The sequence below is a fragment of the Oenanthe melanoleuca genome, chromosome 4 (assembly GCF_029582105.1).
Source record: "Oenanthe melanoleuca isolate GR-GAL-2019-014 chromosome 4, OMel1.0, whole genome shotgun sequence".
In the NCBI taxonomy this organism is placed as follows: domain Eukaryota; kingdom Metazoa; phylum Chordata; class Aves; order Passeriformes; family Muscicapidae; genus Oenanthe; species Oenanthe melanoleuca.
In genome coordinates, this window is record NC_079337.1 from 3,704,348 (window position 1) to 3,717,560 (window position 13,213).

The 13,213-nt window shown below is 37.2% G+C and overlaps 1 protein-coding gene and 1 long non-coding RNA gene across 8 annotated transcripts in view; one reads left to right on the plus strand and one right to left on the minus strand.

Annotated features, from left to right (window-relative positions):
• The window catches only part of LOC130252435 (uncharacterized), a 36,443-nt gene that overhangs the window by 19,832 nt on the left and 3,398 nt on the right, over positions 1–13,213 (plus strand). Inside the window, exons 3-4 of the long non-coding RNA XR_008840356.1 lie at positions 9,875–9,903; positions 10,397–10,455. This is a non-coding gene — a long non-coding RNA (uncharacterized LOC130252435). The remainder of the gene's footprint in view (positions 1–9,874; positions 9,904–10,396; positions 10,456–13,213) is intronic.
• PDE5A (phosphodiesterase 5A) overlaps positions 1–13,213 on the minus strand; it is a 100,711-nt gene that overhangs the window by 17,215 nt on the left and 70,283 nt on the right. For all 7 annotated transcript variants that reach the window (XM_056489974.1, XM_056489973.1, XM_056489972.1 and 4 more), the window contains 6 exons: positions 9,407–9,478; positions 8,221–8,310; positions 6,873–7,010; positions 6,340–6,407; positions 4,360–4,468; positions 2,663–2,747 (listed from right to left, as the gene is read on the minus strand). In XM_056489974.1, coding sequence (XP_056345949.1) covers positions 2,663–2,747; positions 4,360–4,468; positions 6,340–6,407; positions 6,873–7,010; positions 8,221–8,310; positions 9,407–9,478 — 562 coding nt within the window. The remainder of the gene's footprint in view (positions 1–2,662; positions 2,748–4,359; positions 4,469–6,339; positions 6,408–6,872; positions 7,011–8,220; positions 8,311–9,406; positions 9,479–13,213) is intronic.

The window sequence follows — 13,213 nt, forward strand, 5'->3', positions numbered from 1 at the left end:
TTTTTTTTTTTTTTTTTTTGAAGGGTAATTTCAATGTGTTATAAAATAAATGCTAAAATATATATATGTAGTAAATTCAAAAGTATTTATTAGGATTTGTAAACCAAAAATGTAGGGCTTCAGAGACTTGATTATTCTGTGAAATTCTAGGGCTGTTTTCATCCTAACTTTTATTATTAATAGTATTCTAGATTGATTAAATCCCTGAAGACAATTTGTCCTTTGGAGGCTAATTAAATTTTTGCAACCATGCCAAAAGAACATTTATGAAAGTCAGAACAGTGGTACACAGAGTTTTTGCTTCCTTATTTGAGACAGTACTAGGATTTTTTCAAGTAAATGAACTAAACAGGGAATACCCAAGCTGAGGTTCAAAGCTGAAGTACACTTGCCCATTTTTTGAGGATGTGGTTGAATTACAGCCTCTTCCAAACACTACTGAACTCCTTGAGAAGCATCCGACTGAATTCAGCTTATTAGGTTCAAACTTGCTGATATTTACATTTGTTAATTTCCTGTTAAGAATTTCTGGGCTTTTCTGTTCACATGTCATTGAAGAAGTCTGACGGTAACTTCTACCACACCTTGCTGCAGTTTAAATCCCTGACACCATTGTGGGCAATTCAGAAATACACCTCCCCTTAGTTTTACCTGCTAAGAAACCAGAATATTAAAGCAGCTGAATTATAGGAATATGTTGTCTTTGGCCAAAACTGCTTTGGGGGTCAGTACGGTCTTAAGGGAGTCCAAATGTTTTCTCACTCCCATGAGCATAAAAGCTGCATTTTCCTGTCTAAGTGCCAAGATAGCCCAGCTGCAAATTTAAAATTCTCAAAAAAAGTACCATATGTGCATCTTCCCTATTATAGTAGATAATAAAACTGAGAAAAAAATGCAGCACACACATGCCAATTGTGGTTTTAGAAGAATGTTGGCCTCACAAGTTTTAAAGTCTGGTGACAATGTAACATTGTCCTATTTTTAAATTGGATTCTGATTGGGGAACTTAGTATCAGAATCTCCTCTAGAGAGACCAAGACCATCATAGCTGCAGATGTTAAGTGTAGTCGCAGGGACTGGGGTATCTGAATATTGCAAACAGAATGCTGAACCTTTATGGAATGAGATGGAAAGGAATGGATTATTGAATCACAGTAAAAAAATATAATCCCATCAGAAAAGGATTCATTCAAATAAGTAACAAGATTAACTTTCCCTGGGAAAAAAGAAGTTGACTTAGAAAACTCTTTAGGAAAATCCCATGAAACGGACTTTCAGATTTCTGTTTAGTATAGTTTATGACATTATAATTATTTCCATAGCAACTGCAATGTAATGAACACAAGATTAAGACCCAACAGTGAATATGCCACAATGAATTCTTAAAAGACACAGCATTTGCACATAAATATCTCTTTTTAAAAATAGAGAGCTGCAGTAAATATACAGTGTATTACTTATGACTCTTTAACTTCTTTCAAAAACTTGCCCAAAGCACTGAGAGGTCCATTGGTTACAAATAAAGGAACTCCAAAATCTTTCTTTGGGACAAAGTTATAAAATCACATCAAGATTCTGTAAAGCTTTTACCACATACCTGAGAAAGGCACAAGTCAGGAGAATAAAGTTATTTTCATCTTTCTTGCTAGTAAGATTTGCTTGGGTTTGATGTGGACAGTTTTTCCCACCCCCATCCCACTTCCCAAATTCTGGTTTGGGGTATCGTAATCTTAAAAATAACTTTAAAAAGAAACCAGACTCATAATAATAGTCACAATGCTATGTAGTATTGTAAAGGAACTTGTGGGTACTGTCCCAGAGACAACTTCTTGACCTTGCCCTATTAAATAATTGAACATGAGGCAGCTGTGAAACCATAAAATACTTCAAAGAACATTTCCCAATAAGAATGACTCAGATTTGAAAAGCCCACCTAAATGGGTGGCCTGACTGAAACTTTCAGTTTGAACTTCAATAGGAAATCTCAATAGAAAAAAAAAAAAGAAAAGGCAGATGCAACTGTTTTATTAATAGCTCACAGTATGCTGAAATATCTCTAATTAAAGCTCCACAGTTTAGTCTTCATCTTGGTCATCTAGGGTTTGTTGGAATACTTAAATAAAGTAATAAAAGAACTCACGAAAGAAGCTAATAGCAGAAGAAATTTCAGAGAAGTCCATTAAATAAAGATGAGGTTGCTCTTTCTGTCTCAGATGTTGAAAACCTAAATCTGTCTTCTCAAAAAAGGAATATCATACTAACTATATAAATTGGGCCATGAAGTTTTGCCATCATTCTCAAAGAAAATTATTTTAAGACCATTAAAAATGCATTCTTGGAACTCTTTAATATTTACTTGCCAAATTTTTTAAAGCTGATGAAATTGGATTCATGCTCCTATCTAAGAATCAGTATCTTTTATTTTCTGTTTGCTTGTGGGACTTACTGATGCCAGGAACAAAGGCTGACACTCATTCTCTACTATTTGGCAGCTTATTAGGTGAGCAATTTATATTCAAGGTTGCAATAGACTTATTAGTTGAGAACATGATAATTAAGGATCTTCTCTCCAAGCCTGACATTGCATGGTGCTGTGATTTTACTGTGGAGCACATAGATTTCTCTGTGAAATGGACAACATTATTTTTGTGAAGATACCTACCTATCACTTTATTCTTTTTTCCATTTTTTATTGGTGTGCACAGCAAACTCTTTACACTCCGACTTACATTTTCTGCACTGTCATTCTGTTAAACAAACAGAAAAACACAGTTACCATTTTAAAGGTGGTTTTTCAGGTGGCTGAAGTGAAAAAGCTTTTTTTAGAGCTGGGTTCCACAACTATTCTTGGCTTACATCTTCCTTCAAAAAGCAACCAGGTGATCTATGATTTTGCACACAAACAACAGGCAGGAACACTACTACAGCTAGGTCAGCATTCCACGCTCTTCCCAGGACTTTGCAGCATGTCCCATGCTCCAACAGAAGGAGATCAATTTATGTGGGGAGTGGAAGGATAGAATAAAGATGCCTCCTTTTCAAACACCTGGGGAGAAAAGGCCACAGCTCTGCAGTTGTTGAGAAGTGCTTTTTGTCTGATCTCTAATAAAGAAATGGGCACATGCTAATGTTTCTGATCAAAAGGTTATATATTTTTTTTAATATTGTTGCTTTGTGCTCTGGTGCTATGCAAGGACTGTAGAGAGTGTCTTGGCAGGATTTTCATGAGGTGAGAGTGCTGTCCTCCAAAGAAAGAGGCAAGCCAAGGTTTCTAGGGCACTGGCAACACCTGGGATTTCCCTCATGTCAGGGTGCATCAGCTTTCAAAACATTTATCCTACTACTGCAGTAGAGCAAGTGCAGTCTATTTTGCTGAAAAACACTATCCAGATTCCTTCTAAAAGCAATATTGCTTGCTTTCTATGGGTCTTTTACATACATAAAGTGAATTCCAGAAAAAAAAAAAATCTAAATAACTCTAAACCTACTGAACAGCCTGTTTCCAACAAACAGTTGTTTGGATGATTCTCAAATGTATTCAGAATTATCTATGCAGTATATCCATTGGATTCTGTCTGTACTTCCAGTCTTGCAGTTAAGGCAGGGTTAGTCTGAGAACTCAGTTCCTGTGTTGTTCAATCCATCACAGAAACCCACTCCAGAACATCCAAGAAACCTTGCACAGGAAAAGAAAGGGAAACAACCCAGCTTGAGGCTACCCCTTCTTTCCACTCACTGGAACAATCACACTGAGCACTGTCTTTTCTGATCATTTTGTTTTCTATCTCAGAACAAATTTTGGTTAAAAGCTATCTGCTGACCACAGTAGCTCCTCTCCCTCTATGTTTTAGGCTTAAACATAATAGTAAGAGCAGACATCTAATTTCTGCATTGAAAATACAGGAAAATACATAATTAAAACTTTGCTTTTTATTGATGATGGTCATGAAGGAAACTGTTTGGAACCTGAGCCTTGCCAAGTGACCTTCCCTCCTCACTCTCCAGCATCCCTGTGTTCAGTCATTCACCACATCACCAGCACACACTTGTGGAAGTGTTAGGCAAAAGCTCCCAAAGAAAAGTGAAGCTGATCCATCTCCACTGCAGCAAAGAACTTATATCTATATATAAATATATTTATATATATATATAAAACATTAATCTTTGCCAAACCAAAAGGGAAAGGAAAAGATAAAAGGGAAGGAGCTTCTGAGAGCCTCCCAACCCTCACTGTGTGTCTGCACCATTTTAACTGGGGCTACCTTGACAGAAATAATAAGGGGAAAGCAAAAAGGTTTAAAAGTCGAACAGAAAACATCTTTCATTTCTGTATTTCAGACCTAAGCTTATTATACTTACTGTCCATGGAAATCTTCTGTCTTTGCAGACATCTGGGATGTTGAGTGGCTCCATCGTATTCTTGACATACTGAGCATACATGTAATTGATTTTGTTTGTGTCATAGTCCCTGAAGGATACAACATTATGATTATGTGCTTTGCATAAAAGTGAGTCATTTAATTATGCCAGGCAGGTCATAGGAATATCTTTCCCATATGAGAGAAGGATATATAGATAAAACCAATAGATGTATAATGGAGTTTAGTTCAAATCCTGTATCCTAATCCTGCTGTCATCACAAAACTGCAGCATAGATAGGTGCATGCTTTCCACCATTTCTTTCATGTTCAACAACATTAACACTGAAGACCAAACTGAAGAAATAAACAATCCCCTACAGTTTACACAGATGAAGGCTAAAGATTGAACAGCTGGATTTATATAGGAATAAAGAGAACTATTTGAAAATAAACTGCATTCACGAATCTGGTACTCCTGAAAAACTAATACTGGGTGAAATTCACGTATCAGTTCAAGAAAGTGCAGCAGGTATCACTTGTAAATTTTCTGCTTCTAAGTTCATTTCAAATCTGTCCTAAAAGTAAAGGGACAATCAGTCACGTGGAGTTTCCGTTACTGAAATAGAACTGTCTATTCCAAATCAGGACATAAAGTTTCTTTACAGAATCAATCATATCCACTTTTTTAGCCACAATTTATTTAAGGTATTTTAATTCTCTTAGACCCTTTGCCTGCCTTGGAGGAGGACATATGTCCTACTTATAAAACTATTCCCATCAAGCTCCTGAAGTTTCCCTCCAACATTTGACTTAACTTTCGTTATCCTCCTGGTGTAAAGATGTTGTAGGGCTGGAGGAGAGGAATTATTCTTTCATTATTTCACATATACAAGGCAATGCCCCACAGTTCTGAAAAACGGTCTGATTTGGGGCTTGATTCAGTGTCCTTGATTGCATAACAAGCCTGAAATTTTATATTATGTGAAGTAATACTTCCCATCTAATCCATGTCATTATATTTCTGCTCTTGCCTGAAATTGTGCCCTTCAAGCATAGCAGAAGTGGTAACTGCAATGGTTGACTCACAGTGCAGTCCTTGGCATATAATTGTGTTGTCTCATGAACAAGAGTCTGATCAGCAACTAAGCCTCCAAGACTCCTCTTCCCTATCAGGTGTGAGAAATAAGTTCCTGGTGGCCCATGCAAGCTGTATATGGAATTAAACTTAATATAGTAAATATTTACTGCAAAACAACATTAAGGTGGCTCAGAAAATATTTCCTCCCTGCACAAAATATCTGTTGAAGGTTTTATATACAGCTGTGTCTCTTTCTGGCAGTATTTGAAACAACTGCTCTTGATGACAGACAGTAATTTTCCAACTTCAATACAGAGGGTTCAGGCTAACTTTGGGAACTATTTTATCTGGGTATTTTAATTCAGCTCTTTATCTCTTTTTTTTCCTCCCAATTGAACTCCTTAGTAGTTTTCCAAAGATGAGTGAGAGTTAGAACTTTAGGACTTTATTCATGATTTAGTCAGACATGTTCTTTGAGTCATCTTCCTTATCTATGAGATGAGGATAATGATTTAAATGATTGATTAAAAGCATTATTTTGGTTATTATCTACTACTTTGCATATGTCTCCTCCACAACATAGTCATCCACAGAGATTTCTTTGAAACCAGTTTTAGAACAGCTCCTCTGTACATTTCCATAGCTTAGCCTTAAAATATAAATATGTTCTTAGACTGGCAAAGTGAAGAGATCAAGCCCTTCTCCTGCTCTGTTCAGTGGGACCTTTTTAAGGCATGAGAGTTGGTCTATGCCCACTTCAAGGGAAAAGCTGCTCTATAAAAATAGCAGGAATACATGGGATCCCATAGAAATAAGTCTGTAATTATGACAAGAATATTAAAAACATAGTTTCTTCAGCATTCTCCTAGGATTAACAAAAGTTGGAATGAATTGGTTTACCTCTTCAGATTTTCAGCTGAATCCTCTAATTGCTCAGATTCCATGTGAAAGACACTAGAAAATGTATCCTGGAATATCAAGAGGGTATTTGAATACATAGGTGTATAAAGTTGTCATTATTTAGAACAGTATTACTCATTAAAACCTTGTTGCAGCTATCAAGACCTATTCTGTACTCAAGACAAATGTAAAATTATTTAGCTTCATTCCACATCTGTCATCCAGCATGCTGGACCCTACCATAAAGGTATTTTTTAATACAATTTTAATTATCACTTAAGTGTCTTGAATCTCTACTCATGACCCAGAGAAGAAATGCTGGTATTTACAAGCTGTACCAAATTTATATGTCAATACAGAAATTCTTTAATTACACAGAGGCTAAAACCTCTCATGTGAACACCCAACCTGAGCATATGCCACAAAAGAAAAGAGAGAATGAAAAGACAACAGAACATAGGGGAATGAAGGGAAGCTCACCCCATTCCCAGGGAATAACTATTTCTGCCTTCAGACAAAATAAACACACTCACGGGACAATCTTCATCCACTATGAAGATGGTACACCTCTGCACCTGCATGAAGGATATTATAGTGGCTGCTATCTTCTTCAGGATCACTTCCAAAGATTGCTGCTCTTCAAAAATCAGGCTGGCAAGGTCAAGAAGCACCTGAAGAAAAGGTCATTTGTGAGGGTTTGACTAATCGTGATTGATGCAATAATTATCGTTACTGTATCTTTGAGTCTTCTCCTCTCCCCTGAATCAGGGAAGCCAATGTTTATGTCTGTGACCAGAAGTAAGTTTTGGCTCTCACATATTGCAAGGTAACAGTCAGTATTAGCCAAGCTGACATTTTTATGGCAGAATTAAATAGCACAATAAGCTGTCTGTTATTTTCAGTCAGAGAAGGAGAATAGATTTAGGCATTAGTAGGTCAAATGAAACCTGTAAAAACCAGACAACACAGTTGCATGTCCTTAGGAAAGCTATTTTCCTGTGGATCATGTGTGCCTTCTCAAATCAATGATACTTACATTTTTAAGACTTCTGAGCACAGTTATTCTTTGTGTAATTCTAACAGATCCTAATTAACTCATTTGCTGAAAGCATCATTTAGATACAGTCTGCTTTATTTCAAAGCTGCTGTTGAAGGACTTAGCTGCTCAGATATGCTCTTTTTTCCCTCACAAGAAACATGAAGGCAATTTAATAAACTATCCAAATTTGTACCAATTTTGAAACACTGATAGTCAGTTGGAAACTCAGATCTACCAGGAAAATTTTAAAACAACTGGTGTCTAGTCTTTTCTCTGAAACATTATCACATCATACAGGGCAGGCACATTCACCCATAAAGGCCATGGCATTAACAACCCATCAGTTACAAAGCTGGCAGCAAAGTAGAGCTATAGCAATCAGAACAAAATTCAGTTTTCCATTTGATCATTACTGAGAATATGGTTAGTGGCTGTTATAGTGGTAATAATCTAAAGGAACAGTCTGTATGCCCTCTGCTATTCCACAGGGATATTCCTTCCTGCCTGTAATTTCTGAAGTCTGACACCTCTGGTGGTTTAATGCATATGGTGAACCACAGGATACCTGCAGGCAATATCAAGTACATTAACATGGAATGAATTTTGTGACATCTGGCTCTACCTGCCTCCCCTAGACAGGCCATTCCTCCGTGCCCAGGCTGGAAAGCACCCAGCCTCCTCCCAGTGCAGCGCCTGAGAGCTGTATCAGAGAGACAGCATTCAGTCACAGGGATTAAAGGCAGCCAAGGAATAACTATCACATCAGAAAGAGGAAGAGGAGGCACTGATTACTTGCAAACCCTCCTAATTTCTGTACCCCTGGACAAACCTGTTGGCCGTACCTGATTGCGCCTGTTCTCGAGCAGAGACGTCTCGTACAGCTGAGCGTTGTGAAGTACAATTCCACAAAATGCCAAATATGCTGCAAAATCCTGCAGACAAATAAACGTCAACATCTCACAGAGCTCATGTCCCACAGCATCTGAACTCTACTCAAAGATAAGCTACTGCAACGTTTTGTTTTCACTCTGAAGTATTAATTGATATTTTTGTTATTTTTGGCAACCGCACGTTCAGGGTCTGGATTGTTTTCAGCTACTCATAATTTCTTATTTCCTCAAAAATCCCTTCTTTTTTAAGTTGAAATCTGAAGATCATTATCTTGGTACAAGTAGGGTTCATCTAAAAAGCATCTTCAAGGAAAAAAAAATAATTGTGCAGCAATGCATATTTTATCTAGAAACTGACCACAGGCAGTTTTCCCTCTCTGAGGGAATTCAGTCCATGGGGAAGTGAAAAAAAAATTTGCCAACATAGCAGACCCTAAATTTTTTTTCCTCATTCAGGATGGGATTAATTCTGATAGCCTGCAGATACACAGTGTGCATTTTATTTTAAAGGGGAAGTTTTTAAAGAGAAAGGGTGAACTCTGATTATTTTCTTGCTGATTGTTAATCAGATTGTTAACCAGAGCATGGTTTTTGCCCCACCTATCTGAATGTGAAATCTGGAAAGTTTTGAAAAGCAGCTTCACTGGGGGAATTAGGAATCACTTCTACTGGCCGCTCTCCTGATTCCCTATATTGTTCATAATTTATCTAAAACTTTTTCTTTTCCTGTAAATGGTATGCTGAAGTGACATGGTGTTTAAAAGAGAATCACTCCACAAATTTTAATATTCAAATTGTGCTTGTTGGGCTTACCAGGAGAGTTAGAACCAATTAATTAAAATTATGTCCATTGAAAGTTACGAAAGTGTTTTACAATGCATTTCAGTAAAGTAAGCCTGTGTTTCAGAGATAAATGACATGGTGATCCAGAAATGAAATTATTTCACATCCACATTTCTCATGGCCTCAATAAAAAAAATTTGCAGTATTGCTAGGAATGTTTACATTCTCAGAGATGTTTAATTTTTAATAACTTAAAAATTTCTGAGCAGCAGGAAGGTTAAAAACATATCCAACCCCCTCTCCAACCCCCTCCCCCTATGAAAACAGAAGAGATGTAAACATCTAGCTTTTATACCTTTTCATCTTGTTCAGTGAAAGTGCCACCAATGCCAGATTTCTTGTTGATTGCTTGAGCCACACCAACAACCTAGTGTATTCAAAATAGAGAAATCAGCTAATTTTTACCAGTCTGTCACTGGATTCCATTTCTAGGCATATTTGTATAAGATAATAAATGATCATTACAGATATTCACTTGGTTGACTATTAAATCAGATTGTTAGGATAATAAACATTTCCTAGATTACAGGATTTGAAGACTTAGCCTTTCACTAATATAATTCTGCATTTCCATTCCTTTTGAGACAAAGTATTGTTAATCTGACAAAGTATGATGCAAAGCTATTAAATCTTTTCAGATTTTTTAGCATGATGACAACAACTGATAGAAAAAGCTGCAAAGGTCTTCCTTTGTTTGAAGTGTAATTAGCACTTTGCATTGGTTTTACACTAATGATGGTTTTTTTTAATCTTGCTTTTTTAGAATGAACACTATCAGAGGAAAACTGTGTGGTAAGCATGTTTAAAAAGTTGTTTTTAATCATTAATGGTAAAGTTGTAACTGCTAAACTGATGGAAGACATGTGCTTTTATTTTTGTAATGGAAAAGAAGACATTTTACTATGTCTCAACCCAGCATTCCCAAAATACTGATGCTGTCAGTAAGGCCATTGTTTTTTAACATGAATCACTGCCAACTGTGGGCTCAAAAATGTCTGTCTGAAATAAAGCTTAACTGTCAGCTCCATTCCATACAACCCCATTTTTCCCACAGTCAGCCTCTTCCTTGCTTCAGTGAGGAATATTTCTCATCCAGTGGACTTCCTTTCTGTAATAGCAATGCACACCAGCCTGTATAATTCTCTGGCAGACTTTGAATGAAAGCAAATCCCTTAACCAGTTATTATGCTTTTATGTTGACCTACATGTGCAGAGGTTAATGCTTAGGCCCCTTCTCATGCCACTGTCTTTCCTTGGTGCTGCTGATTTAATTTTTTTTTTCTAGTTTTGATCCAGCATGAGCTAAGAAAACTTTAACAAGGCCAGAGGCTTTTCACCCAAAAGGTGAGTACTTTCACATTGGCTGTTTAAATACATTCCCTTCATGAAAGGAAAGTCTGCAGTGCTTAAAAAAACCAAAACCTATAAGAAAACAGTAAAAGGACCATATTAATACAGGAAAAAAAGGACTATTTAGGCTCCTTTCATCACTCCAAGTTTCAGATACTCCAACAAAAGCAGGTGTTGCAAGAGCAATGGTCAGTTTTAGATCTTTGATGAGGCCTTTCAATAAAGGATTTTAACTGAAGGGGGAGCAAGTAATAAGGAGAATAAACCTGCTAAAAATTCATGTTGACTTGATGAGGATAAAAATTTTGTGCATATGCAATCCTTTCTCAGTTGCTGTTTCAGTGGCATTCTGAGCTTCCAGACAACTTTGTATTGTGCCCATTTCTTTTTCATACAAAATGAAGAGTTTTAAAAATTAAAGTGGTCCAAATTCTGGCTTCATTTATCTCAGTTAAAGTTTCAGTGCACTTCTCAGAATTCCATAGAATATGGTGCAGAGACAGTAATGAGAAAAAACTTCAGACAGGCGTTTTCTAGCCATTGGAGTCTTGCCTGCAACCAGGTAATTAGGAGAAGATGTAGGAAACTCAAGAGGATCTGCTCCTGTTACTAAAGTAATTATGTAATTAGGACAAAAGTCAATCGTGGTAGCATTTGGGGCCATGGAGAACATATGCCTGCATTTTAGAGAATGCTAAGCACAGTATGAAACCTAAATCCTAATTTTTAAAACTTATTCTAAACAAATCACAAACAACAATAGGTCAAATCTGTTATGTTCAGCTGGGAGTTATCTTAGCACCAGCAGAAAAACTGAATCAAAGGTGACCAACTGCTCTGGGCTCAGCTACACAGGGAACTAAAAAAGGTCAAGATATTACTCTGGACTGAAGAAAACCAAAGCTAAGGGAAAGACTGAAATAATTAGGTTCTGCCTATGCTCTGACACCTCTGAGTATATAGCCTAATCACTGAAGTAAGCAGTGCACTGTGGAATGCTACAAGCTCCTTTTCCTGAGCTTTCACTCCAATTTGTACTAGGCAGGTGGGGTGATAAAACACAGAATATCTAGAGGAGTCCTGCAGTTCCTAACAAGAGCCTTCTTCCAGGTTTGCTTGATTGAAAGAGCGTAAGGGGTGAGCAGAAGGGAATTCCCTTTGAATCAGAAACCAAGTACTTTGCTATTTTCCATTCAGATCACATAATACAGACATAGATCATAAAGACAAAAAGCAATTTTATTAAGGAATTATTCCCTTACTTTCAGTCCCAAAGAAGAACAACCCTTCCATCAATTATTGATTCCATACTCACACATGCTTTACCCCACCTGAACACAGCTTTTCTGACTGTATTCTTGCTGGTAACACTGGTGATCTGCCAATGCTCTACTTGTTCTCTAACCTTTCTTTTCTAGCTGTGCTACTTTTCCAATTTAATAAATCCTGATCCACATTACAAGGAGAGATTTCTTCTAATTATCAGAGAACTTCATTTTTACTCTTTTCTTGCAGTAGCTGAGTCCTGCCTCTAAAAGTAGCAGGCTACTTACCTTGACTACCCAGTGGGTGACAACTGATGACTTCAATGCTGATGACTGTGCTCTAGATTTTATATGGATGGCTTCATGCTGCAGTTTTTTGCACATTAAAATTACAGGCCTAATTCTGTGAAAGCTGTTCCAACTCTACAGGCAGCTGGTGCCTTTTTCAGTAGTTTCTTTCTCAAGCTGACTTCTGATGTAATTTTGCTTCTCAAGAAGATGTATTTTTTATTTACTTTGCTGGCACCTAAGGGAAAATTACCCTAAAGCTAAAGAATGGTAACATAAAATGGGAACTTGACATTTTTGGTAAGAACATACCCACTTCAGAAGACAAAGTAGTGTTGACCTTATAAAATTATCCTGCAGTGACAGAACTGTATTTACAGACTTTCATTTTATAACAACAGAAATTTCACATCCCTTTCAATTGTTCATGCCAGCAGTAGCCTCCACTCTTTGCAGCAGTCTAGCTACTATAAAGTGTGTCTCAGCATAAGCTGAAAATCCATCCAAGAAGCAAATTACTTATCTCCATAATCTTGCAGCAAGACTGCTGCTGGAATTGAGTTTGTTTCAAGTCATCTGGCTAGACCTGCTCTCTCCTGCAACAATTGGATGTGTGGTGTCTGAAGGGTTCACTAGGGGAAAAAATAACTTAGCTTGCTAAAGGTGACATGCCCAGTCCCATTTTATGCAATAAAATTCAACACGGGATTCTCAAAGGCTGTTATAGTAAGTAGCATCCCTGATTTGTTGGGAAGAGCTTCCCAGTGACAGGAGATAGGGCCCAGTGAACAACAAACCAACAAGTGAGTGAGCATTTTGCCAGGAAAAAAACCCAACTTTTCCCCAGCCAATTACTGGGAAATTCAATCATCTTGCATGCTCACAGCCTGAGAGAGACATCTCAGTTAATTCAGCTAAAAATTTCATATGAGAAAATCCTAGAGATTTTAGTAGAAATTAAACTGAGATTGACTTTTATGAAAATTACTATGCCCAGCTCAAAGAAAAAAAAAAAAAAAAAAAAAAAAAAGTAGCAATAACAGAAAATTGTGTCACTCCTGGAGATCTTGTGTGGTAGTTGTGGTGGCTCTGTGCTTCAGAGACCATCCATTCTCCATGTATTCCAAACCTGCTGGAGAGCTGTACTGAGTCTTCCATCAGCTCTGGAGAACTCCACAGGTTGGTTTAAGCTGAGGAAT